At 41.7% G+C, this 18,429-nt stretch overlaps 1 protein-coding gene across 1 annotated transcript in view; it reads right to left on the bottom strand.

The window, feature by feature from the left end:
• Nucleotides 1-15,238, bottom strand: part of UBE2G2 (ubiquitin conjugating enzyme E2 G2) — a 262,047-nt gene extending 246,809 nt beyond the window's left edge. The window contains exon 1 of the mRNA XM_069225715.1: nucleotides 15,089-15,238. Coding sequence (XP_069081816.1) covers nucleotides 15,089-15,131 — 43 coding nt within the window. The 5' untranslated portion in view covers nucleotides 15,132-15,238. The remainder of the gene's footprint in view (nucleotides 1-15,088) is intronic.
• Between the last annotated feature and the right edge of the window lie 3,191 nt (nucleotides 15,239-18,429).

The raw sequence follows: 18,429 nt of genomic DNA, 5'->3' as shown, positions 1-18,429 counted from the left end.
AATCAGGGTATATAGCACTTTCTTGGTGTGATCCATTATGGTGTGATTTTCAACTACTTGCTACTTATGTAATAAGGACTCTAACAAGCAAGACAAGCAAGGTGGTAATGTCATGATTACTTAAAAGTAATCTGCATTATTCAGAGTCCTAGACACCCCCAGTCCTTGTATCCATCCCTCCAAAACCTAATACACTACAGTCAATGCCTAACCTTTAGTCCTCCCACAGACCACTTCAAATGTTTCCCAATTAAGATACTTGGATTATTCAACAATTTTTATTTTTAATCTACCTGAAGAAGAAGTATGCAGAACAAGAAGGGTTATGTATTATAACAATGTAGCATTTTATTTTCAGTTAGCATTATCAAAAGTATCAAATGATGGGGTATTTGCAAATGTAGACAGGATTTACAAGGCTTCTCACTTGTTAATACTACAGGTTAAGAATAACGAAACTCAAAAGAAGGCATATGATTAGATATGGGAAACCAGACTGAGAAATATAGATTTGGGATTCACTACTAAGAGATTTGGCTGAAACTCTTTCACGATTAATGCTATACTTAAGCATGCTTCGGGTGTGTATTTTTTTCTGTTTTACAAACCCTCAACTGCAGTTTAACTATTTCAAACTGTGGATTTCTTCTCTGAGTGTTGAGCAATGAAATAGTGAAAAAGCAACTAATTGATCCTGGAGACAGAACCTCTGCTCTGGTGACTACAAAACCAAGACTGGAAGGAGCAAACTACCTTCAGAAGTTATCAATAAGTATGATCCCAAAAGCCCATTTGATAATGTTGGGTGAAACTTTCTCTAGCCGTCTGAATGGGAGAAGCCTGATGTATCAGCCAACCAAACACACCTGCTGTGCTTGCTGGCTACCATGCTGCATTGATTATACCTTTGTTTCAAGTAAATGATTTTTTAAATTCAGAGATTTTTATTTTGGCCCAAGTCAGACAGTGATCACCAACTGTAATGCTTTGCTATTATGTACTCAACAGATTTTAACATTGGAAACAATCATTGACAGCTTCAAGTGAGCATGATAAATACCATCCACTGAACACACAGTAGCCTTGTTATGTAAAATCCAACTAGTTCTGCCATAAGTCGATGCTGGCAACTGGTGGAAAGAAAAATGCTTGCTACTACTAGAATTGCTGAATATGTAGAATTGAAGTGATTCTTAGAAGGCAATGTTGAAGTAAGCATAGTAGAAAATATTCCAGTTAGGCAACAAAAGAACAAGCAAGAGTGGTTTTACATTTAAGCAGATGAGGAGAAGACTTAGCAAGTGGGGTGTTCCAATGGCAACCAATGACAATATTTTGAAAACCTGGATAAAATAATAATTTTTAAAAACCTAATGCAGAGAGCCTGGATCAAAAAGCTTTAAACGAGAGGTATCCGATACACAAAGGGATTCCTGAATATTATAACTAATAAAACTGCCTGGAAAAAAATAGTCTAGTTGATGGGTGAGCTTTGGCTGGTCTACAATTATGAACATTATTTGTTCGGCAGAATCCAATCCTACAATAGCTGAATTCAAATCACTGGTTGTGTTAGAGCAGGAGACACTGGCAGATACGGAGGACAGTAGAAAAAAGGGTCAAATGTTAATCAGCAATCTACACTTCACAGCAGGGGCCAAGACCAGCCACTGATGGTTATCGATAACTATAGACTCTCCCAGCCTATTTTGCTTCGATTAGCTGGGTGTGTAGCAATTTACAATAGAGACAGCACTTCCAACATTTTAAGAGAAATCATGTGCCTCTACTGTCTTGTGATGCTGTTTTTGTATCCAATCACACAAGATTCCGGTCATGCAGACCTTGAGGTTATAAGGGAGGGTTCAGAATAAGAGAACAACGTCTGCAAGCAAATATGGGGGGCATAATTCATTTGGTTGGGTGGTTCCCTTGCATGTTCCTGTCTTGTGAGCTATAACAAAGAAAACTGGAACTGCGTGACATGTACATGTTTATGTTCACTTCACCCTCTACCACTGCATTCAACTTAAAATAGAAAGTACATAACATATGATTTGTTGTAGCAACTATTTGTATTGTCCTTCGCTAGTATGTATGAGGAGTGTCTTAATTAAGGATTAAAAATATTTTCTAATACAATACAATGCACCAATACATTTCTGTAAGATCATTTCAATTAAAAAAAAGTCACTGATTTTATCAAAATACCCCATTTCCTCTGCTTTTGTGTCTAGTCTTCTCCCTTTCTAACAAAGTTTTTCAGGACACTTTCTGTCTCCCTTTTCCATGCCTTTACTTGTCAATCACCCTGCTCCTGTACTTCTAAATCCTTGGTCATTCTTTTTTCCATTATGTGCCTTTTTTTGACATCTTTATGCCCATCTCCCCTGTTTCTGTCTCCATGCCTGTGCTTCCATTTCTGTAGCGATAACCTTGGATTTCCGCATTGTCTCCACGAGCCGAGCTTTCCTCTTTCTGTTCCTGGTTCTCCCCAACTGCCCTCTTGCCTCCAAGTTACTAAATGAAAATACATAATATCTATGTCTCCATACTCCTAGTTTCCCCAGCCTGTCTCAATGCCCCTATAGTCACTCTTGCTTTATGCAGACTTTTAGCCTCCAGTTTTCAAGTGTAAAGGCGATCAGGTTCCTTATTTCTGTCTCCATGCTCATAAATTGCTTTTTTATCTATGCTCGAACTTCTCGTCTTTCTGCCTGCACGCTCCTCACTTCACACTGCCTACCCCCACACTCATAATCGTGTGCTTTAAGTCTGCATGCCCCAGTGATTCTTTTTTCTGTCTCAATCATCCTGTTCAGTCCTTTCTTTCATGTCTACGTGAACCAGCCTCTGGTAGTGTGCATTAGGTGCAGTATTTCTTTATTAGGATATTGAATTATGTAGCAGGACTTACGAATGTTAGGTTTTGATATAAATAAAGGTTCTGGAATGCTGGGTATTACTCAGCTGACGTTTGTGCTGTGTGCTCTTGTAGGTCTGCTGGAATATACTTCATTAAAGATATATTCAACTTCTGAAATTGTCTTTTGCATAATTTAAGCCCAAATAGCCCAGGAGAGGATTATTTACTATTCTAATATTTGTGGACAGTATCTACAACTCTCCTGTCACGCTGTGACTTTATACTTGTCTTTGACCCTGTGCTGATATTTAAGCTGATATTTCAGGGTTTAAGACCATTTAATTTCATTTGGATGGCAGTTATTCATTTTGTAAACCTGCCTCTCCAAAGGTACCAATAGTCAACAGTAAACACTTATTCCAGGAGGAGGCGAATGGATTGGAACTCAAATACCACAAGAAATAGTATTCACACTCAAGATGCTCAATATCAGCATACAGCGTTGGATGTGATGGGAAGGCAGACTGACCTAGGAAAAAACAATGTGGCATGGGACGTACTTCTTGCACACAGCAAGACTAGAAGGATTTGGGAAATAGGATCTCATATAAATCCGTTGCCCAGGGGACAACTGGGAGGGAAACATCATGTACCCCTTTGCATCATTACAGGAAGAGTATGAACTTAAAAAAAGTAGTTTTTTTTTTTTTTAAGATAGCTTCAGTTAAACATGTTCTCTAGGCCCTTTCAGCTTCAATTGGCAGGGTTCACCTGAAAAATGAAACTTTAGGTCATGGTAGTATACTGAGATAATACTGCTCTTGCAAAGCAAATTTCCGCCACAATCTACTGTGATTAAAGACACAGGACCTCATTACAAGTGTGGCAGTCTGACGATTCGCAGTGGCAGTCTGGACCGCCACCTATGCAGTGGTCCAACCACCACAAAACAACCATGGCGATCCGACTGCCAGTTCTGCCAGGATCTTGTCTCCCTGCAGTCTGGCAGTGGCAGAGATCCTAATTAGCCAGGGCAGCACTGCATGCTGCTTTATATGCAACTGTAAGTTCTGTTGGTTACTTATGAAAATCAACAAAAAGAATTTCATGAACAATATAGACCCATGACAGCTTTTTAAATTGCCAAGTAATTCGGAAAAGGTTCTTGCCGGAAGTGCCAAAGATGCACATGATCAGTCAGAGTGCGGAGATCACCATGTGCATAGAAAGTGTCCTGCAAAATGGTAATGAAAAACTGGTATCCTAAAATCATAGCAAACACTAGCTGTGAAGTTCACTCTCTGAGCTACTGTTTCCACCTTCGTCTGTTGTTCTGATTCCAGCACTTGTATACTCATTTACGTCCTTCTCTGGCTTCCTAGCCTCCGTCCTCATAGTAGGAAGCAGCTTCTCAACCTAACAGAAGTTTTCCAAAGCTAAAGGAAACATGTCCCACTTGATGTTACTCCCAGGAGGCCGCCAAAGCAAAAACCTACCATCCCCACCTCCTGTTACTATTTTTCTTTAGCAGGAAATCCCGTGGCTAGCAGTAGGCATAATTGGTGTAGTTTTTAATGTGCACTGTTTACATAAACGAAATAAGGGTGGAGTCTGCTTTAGCGAATTAATGCCTCTGTTTCTGGCGCTAGCTGGGGGTCGCACTATTGCAGACCCATTCACCACATGTTAAAGATTGGCTGGGTACTATTACATGCAGAGCAGTACAATGTGGCCCAAGAATGCCCACATCTAAGATGATGATGCTCAGTGTCAGAGCGCATGCTTCAAGGGTATGAGCCCCTGGGTTTAATTCCAGACACCTCTAATACTTTGACAAACTTACATTGGTTTTGGCAGTTTCATAATGTGGCATCAGCCTTGCCAAGTACCACGCATCTGAGTATAGACTAATGCATTTTAGTGCTAGTGGCCGCATCATCGGACTCTAATGCATTATTCACGCCTTTATGGAGCTCCTATGAACTGGTGATCAATACACTCCACTAAATAAAAGCACCCCGTGCACGTTGCTCGTTATTCACTTCCATGGAACTCTGTCTGCCCAGTCAATTTACATCCGACTTGGGGAGATTTACTCATTGCTATGGTGACCTGGTGTTGGCTTTAGAATAAATGGATACACTGTTTTTCCGCTGGGCTGCAAACTAAAGTGTACTCACTGATGGGGCGCAGTTTCTTGGGGAGACACATGGACGTATGGCACTGCCAGGATTAGTCTACAAAAGATTAGGGCACGGGGAGTAATTTTTAATTAAACACACAGCAAGTACTGGGACCAGCCTCACATGGATCAGGCACCTTATACTGTTTTCTGGATCCAGCTTGTTCCAGCAGGTCATTGGTGCAGGCAGCAGTGATGCAAACTATCAAGATATTGTTTTTACTCACAAACGTCCTACGCCAGCCCTTAAAAATAGTGTCTTGCCACTATGGGGATTGTGCGACCAGTGAGTAAATCAGACTAGCAGGTGATTAACTTGTAGTCGAGGGTGCAAGCATCGCCTCTTGCACCGGAGAGAGCCCAGTGATTAAGAATTATAGGCAGAATTGTGGCTACTTCTCTTTCAAGCTGCAGCCACCTGCTGCCCATCTCTCTGCAGGACTACTAGGCCATTTCCTCTCATCTTCCCGCTCTATGCAGACTCGAGCTGAACGAAAATCTGCACTTGCTCAACTAACATCATTTTTAGGTTGAGCTTGGCAGCACACAGCACTCTCTGCAAGAAGTGTTGTACTGAATGTGGGCTTTTAACCACACCCACTCTTGCCATTCGTTCTTTGTTGTGCTTGTCTTAAATGCTTAATTTTTATTGGTGCATTTTGCTTAATCTCTCTCTTTTTGCATGCTAAGTTCCCTCCGAAGGGGGATTTCACTAAGAGAACATTTTTGTTGGCCATCAGACTAGTCACGCTTCCTCCTGTTACAGGGTGTGATGGTCCCACATCTCGGCTGGTCTTCTGTAGTAGTGTGCCTTGTGACTTGTTGATATATATTAGGCTTAGTGATTTTGCCGAATGACACTATGATGTTTAAATGTGAATTACAGTATGATGTTTAAATGTCGCTTATCTGGCCTTCAAGAAACAAAGACTGTTCCTGTTAGTTTTCGTAAACTAATTGTTATTGATAAAATACTGCCCCCTTAGACAGCTGCGGGGGGGGGGGGGGGGGTTGGGAAGGGGGTGGGTAAGAGTGACATCAACCAATCGGACAAGACAACAAGTTTGGCAGAACCAGTGGCTACGTGATTTCAATGTCAGGGCCGAAGTCGTAAACAGAAAGAATGGGCTAGAATCAGGACTAATGTGGTAGGCATCTTTGAATGGCAATCTTTTTGGTAAATTCAAATTAGTACTGTCATGAAAGGGCTGAACTACAGAAAGATTTTGGAATGTATCCATTAACTTAAATAAGCAGGCCAATTCGTCATTGTAATCTCTATTAGGGTAGCAAAAAATGATTGAAAAAATATGCTTAATTTGACTTAGGGTGTCCAGAAACATTACAAGTAGTAGTGGATTAAAAATAAAATCATTGTTGCTTATAGTCAGCTAATGTTGCTGGTCAAGTAGAGGAACTTTAAAGCTCAGATTCTTCAAGTGCACGAAGACAAGACTGCTGACATCCCAATGTAATGTTCTTTTTTTTATTTCTGGTGCTCGGAGACCATTGTTCTGACCCCTGTAGTGTTTCCTTTGGTTCCGCATGGTGTGGTCGTCGTGGGATTCTTTTTAGCCCTTTCTCCTGCCGCCACCAACATGGTGGGTTCGGGAGTGTTTAGGTTAGCGTGGTTACTGAAGGTTTTAGTCGACTCAACTCACTGAGGTTTAACATAACACAACACAAAATAGCATAACACAATATAACTCAGCATAGCACAACATAACTCTACATAACACGACATAGCATAACACAGTATACCATGACACAACATAGCATAACAAAACACAACATAGCATAAACACAGCATAGCATAACATGACACAATACAGCATAACCCAACACAGAATAACATTACACAACACAGCATACCACAACACAGCATAACATAATACAACATACAACATAGCATAACATAACAGCGCAGAATAGCATAACACAACATAACATAGCATGACATAAAACAACATAGCATAACACAACACAGCATAACATAATACAACATACAACATAGCATAACATAATAGCGCAGTATAGCATAACACAACATAACAAAGCATGACATAACATTGCATAACATAACACAGCATAACATAGTACAACATACAACATAGCATAACATAAGAGTGCAGCATAGCATAACACAACATAACATAGCATGACATAAAACAACATAGCATAACACAACACAGCATAACATAACAGCCTACCATGACAACATAGCATAACATGACACAACACAGAAAAGCACAAGATAATACAACATAGCATAAGACAACATAGTATAACATAACATAGCATAAAGCAACATAACGTAGCATAAAGCAACATAGCACAACATAGCGTAGCATAACACAAGACACCATAGCCTATCAAGCATAACACAACATAAGACAACATAGCATAACATAAGCCAACATAACATAACACAACATAACACAACAAAGCATAACTTAACACAAAATAACATAACCAAATAATTCCAAGCCACACATCATACATCCACTCCATTCCAAACCAAAACACATTGGCAAAAGAAATTGTCGTTTACAATACCAAGAGCTATGACTCTAGTAAATGCGAGATCGATTGCGTTGCAAATGCTTGTTTCATTTACTCCACTGACCGGGAGGGGTTGTGGTGCTGTAAGTGTCTGTTTTTAGGTTGAGCATAGCAGCGCAAATGCGCTGCTTTTCCGAAGTGTTGGTATCTCTGTGGGCTTTTAACCACGCCCACCTCACGCCCATCACTTTCACTCGTTCCTGGGCGTGGCTTTAAAAAATCCTTTGATGACACTGGTAAATGCTTTACGTTTGTCCCACCTTGGGGCAGTTTTGCTATTGTCTTGGGGACTGACCCTGTTACATAGATAATTGCATGTTTGCCAATACGTTTGACTGCGAGCAAACTTCTTTTTCCTTTTGTGTCTCCTCTTCGCAGTCACGCTAATGGCGGCCATGCCGCTTTGAACTGACTTGCTTATGTCAACTGTTTTACTTTTCATTTTCAATTTATGTGGCAAGAAAAGTCCTGTTAGGAATTTTCAACGCTAATAGTTCTAACTTGAGCAAATGCAAGACCCATTGCATTGCAAATGCTTGCATTTGTTTTTTATACATATTATTTTGTCTGCTGCCTGGGGCAAGTCCTTCCTGTCCTTGGCAGAAAGAACACAAGCTTTCTCATCACCTTGGGGTGACTAAGCCGTCACTCTGTTTCTTCCTTCTAGGAAAATATTGCTAAATTTGATTTCACAAACAGTAATAATAACAAAGAGGAAAGATTTTGTTGGAGTCACTGTTTATTCCCTCGGAGAAGAGTATTTTCAGACCCGGCTTAAATGCAAACCCTTAATGAAGTATACCAACTTTAAAGAAAAAAAATGAGGAAACGGTCTCATACGGAATAAGAATAATTCTGCATACATTGCAGTTAAATAGCGCCACGCCTGTTAAACTCTAGATTGTGGTGTTAAACAAGCATTGACAAAGAGAGTAGTGATGTGGTTGCCATAGGGAATGGAAAAGCACCATGGGCACACACAGAGAACGTGTACATAGATACAGGAGCACACAAAGTGATATATGCAGATCAAAACACATACTCAGGTGACATTACGGAAACAGGTGGTGATTCACACTACTATATTGCAAAATGATAATTGAGTTGGTTGTGAGTGCTTTACAAATAAAAGGGACTCGGTGAGTTGTATGCTTGATGCATCAAATGTTATCATGTGCAGGCCTCAGGGGAACTAAAAAACAAGCATTTTTAATGCAATCCGTCTTGTATTTATTTGAGTAAGAGCTATTGGCGTTGTAAGTGCATAACTGGGGTTTTCTTGGCACATAAATTGGTCAACACTGCTGCATAATTTGGTCCTCCTGCCAGATAATTCCAGTTGATCTTTCTATAACTGAAAAACTTCCATTTAACCTCTTCCTCTATCTGCAGCAAAAATGAAAATATTGCCATTATTTCTTATATTTATATTTTGGGGTCCCCCCCCCAACCTAGTGTGGGGACCCAGAGATGACCTAGACAGAAAGAGCATGTCTTGCTGACCGTTTTGATGGTGGTCCCATTGTGCTGGAACAATTAAAAGTGGTCCAGGTTGCTTTCAGGAGACAGGCTGTATCGACCACAAGAGATGGAAAGGAGACTCCTGCCGATTACCAAATGTTTTAGGCAGTAGGCTACAGCTTTTCTGAAGTACCACTTCAGCCTCCAGATACAGCCAAGACATTCTAGCTGTTAGGGATGCTGTGGAATGAAGCATTGAAGAGATCACTGAGACGTCCTTGAGCAGTAAGAGTTACCAACAAATCTCAGACAATTACAACGCGTTTAGGTCGAGCTCACACACACTTTGAAATAAGTATTGTGGGCTTTTAGCCACGCCCCTCACTTTAACTTATTCATGGGCTTGCCTCTCAAAAATCACTTCATGTACTTGGTAATTGCTTTACGTTTGTCCCGCCTTGAGGCTGTTTTTGTCACGCCTTGTGGACTGCCCCTGTTACATGGATTATTGCATGATTGCCAATATACTTCAGCGTGGGAGAACTATCTTTTTTGTCTCTCCCCTTCATGCTGCATAGCAGCCATCGCGCTCACATCACAAACAGGCACAACATCGTGAACTTGATTGGCGGTATTAGAGCGCTAGTCATATTGTTCACAGTTACCTAATCAGTCATTTCTCGTGGCTCTCCCCTTAAAACACTTGAAATTGGTGAATGCTTTACTAAAACAGAAATCCTCAAAGCGAAAGGCTCTCCCGGCACAGCAGGAGAGCCGATACTACAATATTCAATGCACTCACGAAACGTGTCCTATAATGCTTTGCAAGCATTCTTTTTCAAAACAGCTTTGCTCATAACTCCGCCTGAGTTGGTCCTAGGGCAATGGGATCACCACCAAAACGTTCACAGCAATGTGCTCTTCCTGTCTACATCATATTTGGGCCCACACTAGGTTAGTGGGGATCCACAAATAATAACCCTTCCCGCCATTCAATGTCTGCTTAACTTTTCTTATGTCTGGAACTTTTGATTTATAGCTGAGAGTAGGTTTTGTTTTAAGGGCCTTCTTAGTAATATCATTGCTAAAGGCCTGTTAGTCCTGAATATTTATAATGCACTAGGCCTTCAAAGGGCTAGATATATGGTTGCACTGCATTACTTTCTGTCATTTTGCATTGTGTGGTTGTGCCTTCTATGGGCTAACTATACATTTACAAGACTTTCCTTACAAATGCTATTTTCATTGTGGGGTCCTATATGGGCTGATTTAATCATTACAGTCATATCAACATATTAAAATATTTGTGGCACGGACACTTGTACCGTAATGCTTTGCAGGGCATTACTTTTACAAAACATTTTTGCTCATTACTCAGCCTGTGGTGGTCCTAGGACAATTGGACCACCTTCAAAACATTGACCACAATGTGCTCTTTCTGCCTACATCATCAGTGGCTACAAAATAATAAACCCTACCACCATTCATTATCTTTTTAAGCTTTTTCATGTCTAGAACTTTTGTTTTACAGCTGGGAGAAGTTATGTTTTATGGGCCTTGTCTGAAATGTGTTAGAATAGTTTTGCTAGTCTTGTAAATATGCAGTGCTCTACACTCTCTAGAGGCTAAATATCTAGTTATACTCCATTACTTTCTCCCATTCTTTTTAGGTTAAGCATAGCAGCGCGCAAGCGCTGCTTTTCTGACGTGGTGTTATCTATTTGGGCTTTTAACCACGCCCATCACTACTGCCCGTTCATGGGCTTGCTCTTCAAAAATCCTTTATCATTGGTAAATGCTTTACGTTTGTCTCTTCTTGGGGCGGTTTGGTTGCCGCCTTGGACATTGACCCCGTTACATGGTTAATTGCACTTTTGCCGATATGTTTGACTGCGAGCGAACTTCTTTTCCTTTTGTGTGTCTCCTTCACGCTCATGGCATGGCACTTTGAATCGGCTCGCTTATGTGAAACTGTTTTATTTTTCATTTTCAATTTATGTGGCAAGAAAAGTCAGGCTAGGAGCTTACAAAGCTAATAGCTCTAACTCGAGCAAATGCGAGACCCATTGCATTACAAATGCTTGTTTCATGTGGTTATGCTCTCTAAAGCTTAACTGCATGGTAACAGGACCATGTTTCTCCGAAATGTTAATTTCATTGTGGTGTCATCTAGGGGCTGTTCTAAGCATTGCAGTCAACGAACTACAGTATTTGCGGCACAAAAGCTCATCCCATAATGCTTTGAAGGGCATTACTTTTACAAAACATTTTTGCTCACAACTTAGCCTGCGGTGGTCTAGGACAATGGAACCACCTTCAAAACACTATCTACATCATCTCTGGGTCCCCACACTAGGTTAGTGGGGACCCCAAACGAATAACCTTCCCACCATTCACTGTCTTTAAGCTTTCTCACAGCTACAAATGTTATTTTACAGCTGAGATAAGTTGTGTTTCAAAGGCCTTGTTTGTAATATCATTGCAGTAGTCCTGCATGCCTAAAAAATCCCTCTAGGGTCTAAGTATATGTTACACTGCATTACTTTCTCCTGTATATTGTGTGGGGTTATCCCTCATGGGGCTAACAATATGGTTACATGACCATTTTTTTTACAACAGATATTTTTGTTATGGTGCCCTCTAGGGGCTGGTTAGAGCATTACAATATAAGGCCAAATGTGTATTTCTGATAAAGGTTTATATGATACTTGTATATGTTTTCATAATCTGTATTATTATAGTTATAACCATAATTCAGGCCAATTTAACACCCTTGTTGCATTATGACTGTTTGAACACTCTTGATATGTTTGGGTGACCCTTCTAGTTTAATTCTCGTGTTACTCCTCGTGGCTGTCTTGTGTCTTTTTGGGGGAATTGTGTTAGCCAGCCAGCAGCTCTGATGGTGGGGTGGTGAAAGTGGTATTCTATTAGAATTAGCATGGCAGATTTAAATTAGGATGCTAAATGGCAACATTTTCCTTTTTTGCTGCATACAGAGGAAGAAGGTAAATTGAAGTGCTTTAATTATATGCAGAGCCACTGGAATTATATATGGCAGGAAAAGACAGAATTCTGAGACAGGGTTGACCAATTTATGCGGCAAGAAAAATCCAGTTGTGAACTTACAATGCCAATAGCTCTAACTCAAGCAAATGCTATACCTATTGCATTGCAAATGCTTGCTTTGGGGGCACACGAGTCTGAGGGATTCACCACTCTACTATTGCTCCCTCTGCAGAAACCGAATTCCACCAGCCAGATAATTAACAGTTCACAGCTAGGAGAGATACTGTCTGTAACTCTCAGTCTGTTCAGACCAGTGTCGGACTTGGATATAAAATAGATGCGGCCACCAAAATAAAAGTGGTCCCTATTAGTGAATAGGTTAGTTTAAAAAAGTGGCCCATGTTTGCAAATGGTGGCACAAGGTTTCACTTGTCCATGCTCTACAAGTCTTTTGGACGGAATGGAAGAAGGCATGGATTTGAGCAATGTTTGTGGTAATTATCTAGGAAATCAAAAATAAAGAGTGGCATAGTAGACCATAAAATAGGGTCCAAAACAGTCTAAAAATCGTCTCACTCACTGACCTGCCAAGTCCGACCCTAATTGCAAACTTTGCACATTTATTGCCATGAAAACTATTGTAAATGAGTATACAGTGTGCTCTTGTCCTCATCTAGTGGCTAGTGTCCACTGAAATCGAAATGCTGAGCCCTAGCACTGCCTCTCATTGGCTGAAGAGTGTGTGGCATGATGACAGTGTAAACAGTGAGCCTTACAGGACACTCAATACACTCAGACCCAAGAGTCCCACTGATATTATGGGAGGACACATCACAATGGAGATGGTCAATAAACACCAGTAAGTGCATAAGAAAAGGATTCTCCTGTCCAAATGTGTGGGCGTGATAAAAGGTACAAAGCAGGAATCTGCATGAGTGGGATAAAGAGTTAGGGAGCGTTTGCAGTGGAATAAGGAGGTCTGAGGTGTATCTAAGACTATCAGCACTTGAGAACTGGCACTCCAACCTTTCAATACTGCCGACAGTGGTCTTCTGAGCATAGCTCTGGACACTTTTACTCTGTTTTTTTTTTTACAAATTAAGCTCTGATGAAAGAGATGGCTAAAATAAAAAAAAATAGTCCCATTCCTACATTTGTAAATAGGGGGAGTAAAACTTCTACAGACACGCTCTATAGGTATTTTGCAGAGTATAAGAGACTGCATGGATTTTAAGTTTATTGCCAGCTATGTATGTTTTAAAATCAGGGAAATCAACAGTGAAAACCGGCCCAGCAGACCACAAAATATGTCCACGAACAGTCACAAAACAGGCCCCCAAACTGACTTCTCCGACTAGTCTGTTGGGAACTGTGTGATTGCCCTATAGGTCAGGCAGACGTTGGCTCAGACACACCTTTGAATTCCTGCCTGCTGTTGTAGCCCTGCCCAAAGTACACACAGATCAAGCGCGAAGCACTGACCTGGTAAACACACTCCCATAGCACATGTACAGAGAGGCAGTCAGGTAAGTCATTCACTCTCAATCTCAGACAACGCACTGTGAAGTTCATCTGATCGCTGCAGCAAGTGCATAACCATAATAGGCCAGCTAGTGTGCACCACTCAGAGGCATGGCTTTCTTCATTTAAATTTCTGACTGAGACTGTGAAATAACTTGTTTCAAACAGAAAAAGAATTGTATTTATGTTGTAACTGTATGAATGACGTCTAACAACGCAATAACTACATTTTGTCCGTGTTGGCGCAGTGGTGTGTAGTGACTTCTGTATTTTAGTGCTAAGATATATATGAATGCGACTGAAAGCAATTAATATGCACATTGTTTTAAAATTGTATTATACACATTATAACACCAAAATGTGCAGCGATTTAGTGTTCATTGTAAAGCAAAGGTTAACCTCTCATATTTTTAGCGATTCTCATTAGCTCAAAAGGGTGACATTTCTGATATTTATCCTTTTTAATGCACCTCATTGCTTGGATTTACTTGTGAGAAAGTGTCACTCTAAGTGTCACACATTTGGCTGTTGAACGTCACTCATAAGTGCACTGAAAACATGGACATGTCACACATAAGCAATTTGAAACTTTCGTAGCTATGTGTCATCAACAGCAACTGGGCAACATGCACGCCACAATCCAGGTTTACCATCTCTTTCGTGGGTTTTGGCTTCAAGGGGGGTGGATAGCTTGGGAGCACAAGAAGTAGGGGATTGCAGACTTCTGCTTTTGTGGCCTCCTGGCGGTAGCAGGCAGTGCTTGAAATGGAAAAATGAAAGTGCCGGTACTCTGTGCCAGAGTACCTGCTTGTTTCCGAGAAGTGCCGGTACTCTCCAATTAAAAGTATTTCTCTTTTCTTGAGCTGCACCGGTACTCTCCCTCTCAAAATAAAAAAGTGCCGGTACTCAGTACCGGCCCATTTAAAGCACTGGTAGCAGGGAAAGGGAACTATCTTGAGGTGCCAAGTGTCACCTTTCACTTTGGAAAACTAGTCAGTAGGAACACATTGCTCAACCTATAAGGACTAGGAGTAATGAAGATTACCGGCAAGTAACCGGGCCATTTATCACAATGTTGGTACCCACTTGCTCCGCTCCTCTTCGGGATCTAATGTCAGAGCTCTCAAATTGTCCCTTCGCGATTAAGGTCAGCTGTGATAGTTCTTGTTTGTGTTATGTGTATGCTTTTCCACTAGTAATGCAAAACTGCAAGTCCTGAAAACAACCGTCACATCTCCAAAACGTCGAGACGGTTCACGCCCCGCTACATCACCATAAAAACTCGCTGCAGTCTCATTTAATTATACAACTTCAGTTTCGATATGTTTTGCTTAAAAATCCAGTTCTTTTTATCACCCGAGTTGGTCCTCTTTCTGCTTCTATGTCGCGTCACCATTTGTATACATGCTGTCCTCTTTCTGTATCCATGGCCCTTCATGCAATAACTAACAACCCCGTTGGCGAACCCCGATCTCTCCCACACTCACGCTTGTACTCCGCCATCAGCCTCTTGAGCGCGGTCCCGGCCATGGTCTCAGGCTGGTGCGAAGTAGGAACGCAACAGCGGATGAACTGCGGCACGAGAGAACCCCCGTCCCTTCAGTGGCTTGAAATAATATGCACTTCCGGTGTACTACCCGATTTCTCCTTCGTCACTTCCAGGTCGTGGGTGAAAACTAGATGGACCTTAAAAAGATTGCGGGTGTACAATCTAATCAAGAAGTCTGTATTGAAATAGAATGATAGAACGATAATGAGTGACTACCTGACCGCTACTTATGCGGACGATTTGTGAATTCACCCTAGGACTTTTATCGAGCTTTGTGATGTCTCGTTATTAGACGTTAATTTCACAACGTCTCGTCATACAAATGCCAGTCACACTGTTGGAGATGCTGAGAGTCGTTTGTGAGTGAGAGGGACTAATATGTGAGAGCGGGGCTTTAGCGGCACCCCAGCCAATCTTCCTAGCGCGCCGCAATGAATTCCGGTGTGAATTTATTTATATATTGTGGATGTTACCCAAAGCTGCTGGGGCGCTTTACAAGATAAATATTTAGTTACATGGAAGTTATAGATTGTTTAAAATGAACAATTGTAGCTATAAATAATTGCATAAGTTGAGAATAGAATAAGCTACGTAAAACAGTTGAGGTAGTTTATGTGTCTCTGTGCAGTGTCTTAGCTAAAATATCATTGGAGGAGAAGGACTTTCATGTCGGTTTTGAAGGTTGCCAGTGAGTTAGCTGTGCGCAGATTTGAAGGTAATGCATTCCAGATTAGGGTTGCTCTACCCTAGAAGGATTGTGCCTTCAGTTGTTCCTTTTTAAAAGACGGGAGGGGGCTCAAGGAGCATTGCTTTGCCATTTCGCAATGGTCTGATAGCTTGTGTTTGTCCACCAAAATATAGCATGGTACATAAAACAGTAAAAATGTTGAGGTAGCTTAGTTTAGTATTTTTGCTGAGATATTGTTGGAGAAGGGCTTTAGGGTCAGTTTTGATGGTTGCGAGCAAGGTAGTTGTGCATAGATTTAGAGTTAATTAATTCCACATTATAGAATTCTTGTTGCACTACTCGAGAAGGATTTTGCTTTCAGTCGTTCCTATTTAAAGGACTAGGGTTCAAGCAGCATTGCTTCAATATTTAGCAGTGGTCTAGAGCCCTCTGATAGCTTGAGTTTGTCTGCCAGGTAACGGAGATTGGATGTGTGCAGAGTTTTATAGGTGATGCAGGTAGTCTTGTCAATAGACCTGGCTTCAGCTGGCAACCATTAGAGAGTGATCAGCATAGGTGTAATATGGTAATTTCTTTTGGCCCTGTAGGCAACCCCGCTGGCAAGTGTAGAATTGTTTTTGGCGGGTGAGGGGGGTGAGATGGGTTTTGAGGAAACCACTTGAGAGATTTATAATAGTTTATTCTGGAGAGCACCAATGTATTAGCAAGAAATTATAGATCTTGTTCTGGAATGTAACTGCAGATTTTCCAAAGGAGACATAGTCAATAGCACGCATGTTTGGTTATGGTGTTGATTTGAGAATGTAGGTTGAGGCTTTTGTCTAGAATTGCTCCTCATTATTTGGCACTGTCAACAATGATGGATTTACTGTTAAAGATGTTGTGTGTGTCCATCCAAGTATGCAACAGAAGTATTAATTTTGAAGGGGTGATGAGGAGAAATTCACTTTTAGAGGGGTTTAGCTCTAGGTGGTGAGAAGACATCCAGTCGCAAATAGAGTTTAGGATGGTGACTGTAGGAGGCTGGCCTGGTTTGTAGTGGGTACCAAAGGTTCTTAAACCTTATACCAGGTCCAGTTATCCCTTATTAGTAAATGTAGCCAGTGTCTAGAAACCAGGCTCTCTAGGGGTAGTGTGGATGAGGAGCCAAGGCCTAACTAGGAGACATGCAAAGCTCATGCAATACCACTGTAGTCACACAGTACTCACACACATGAAAGAAAATACTCAGTGTCACAAAAATAAAGGTACTTTATTTTGGTGACACAAATGCCAAAAATACCATGGAGACTATACTCCCTTAGGAGGTAAGTAATACACAAATTATATACTCTAGTATGCAGAACTAGCTGTGAAAACAGTTCGAAAAAGGCAAATAGTGAGAATCATAGTAGTTAGAAATGGGCCTAGGGGGAACACAAACCATACATTAAGAACGTGGAAAGCGAAAGTCGGTTTCCCACCTAGGCAAGTGTAGTGTGTAGTGGAGCGCTGGGAGTATTAGAAAACACCAAAAATAAGTAATAGAACCCACCCACAGCCCAGGAAAGCACAAGTAAGTCACAGTAACTTTACTAGAACACACAAGAAAACGGAAAAAAAGATATTGCAAGAACCAGACGAGACTGCAAGACACCAACAATGGATTTCTGGACATGAAGACCTGTGGAGGAAAGGGGCCAAGTCCAAGAAGCACTGAAGAGTCAAGGGACAACCTGGATGAAGGTGCAAAAGAAGAACCACCGGTCAGAACAACAGTCAGCACTGCACCCAAGAAGACAGATGCAGGTTCCTGGTTGGTGCAGATGATTTCCCACGCCGGAAGGATGATTGCAGTCTGGTTTGCAGCGCTGGATTCCTCCAACAAGCCTTGGCACACACCAAGCTCGCTTTTAGCGGACAATGGCACTGCCTGGGACCAGGAGGGACCTGGTGGACTCTACCCTCAGAAGAACAGGCAGCGCGCACAGGAGTCCCACAGCATGGAGACAAAGAAGGTGCAAAAGGACGCCCAGGCAGCACTACACAAAGGGATGCCACGCTGCCGGAGAACCTTGCAGGAGGCTGTGCGTCGCAGAAATGAGTGCTGGGGCCGGAGCTGCACAGTGCATGAAGAAGTTCATGGAAAGATGCCAACAAGCTTTGGTAACTGCAAAACACTCGGTGCACTGGGGTACTGTCGCGTGGTGAGGCAAGCTCTTACCTCCACCAAATTTTGGACAGTTGTACGTCAGGACCACTTCAGTCCACCACCTGTGATGCTGGATCCACGCACTTCATCAGGAGAGGGGACCCAAGCTACCGGTCGTTGCTGCAGAGGGGTGCCTGCTGAAGCAGGGAAGGGATTCCTTCACTTAAAGGGAGATTCCTCTGTTCTTCTGGTGCAGGCAGAAGACTGGCTGTCCTCTGAGGATGCACAATAGGGAAACAGTTGCAGTTGCTGGCAGGAGCTGAAGATACAATGTTGCAGAAGTCGTCTTTGTTTCTTTGTTGCAGTTCCTGGAGGGTCCAGATGCAGTTTCTTCAGTAAGAAGGTGAAGTAAAGGATGCAGAGGATTCCTGCTGGAGTCTTGCAATCTGAATCTGAAGAA

The sequence above is a fragment of the Pleurodeles waltl genome, chromosome 3_1 (genome assembly GCF_031143425.1).
Source record: "Pleurodeles waltl isolate 20211129_DDA chromosome 3_1, aPleWal1.hap1.20221129, whole genome shotgun sequence".
Taxonomy (NCBI): Eukaryota; Metazoa; Chordata; class Amphibia; order Caudata; family Salamandridae; genus Pleurodeles; species Pleurodeles waltl.
This window is presented reverse-complemented; position numbering and strand designations above follow the sequence as displayed.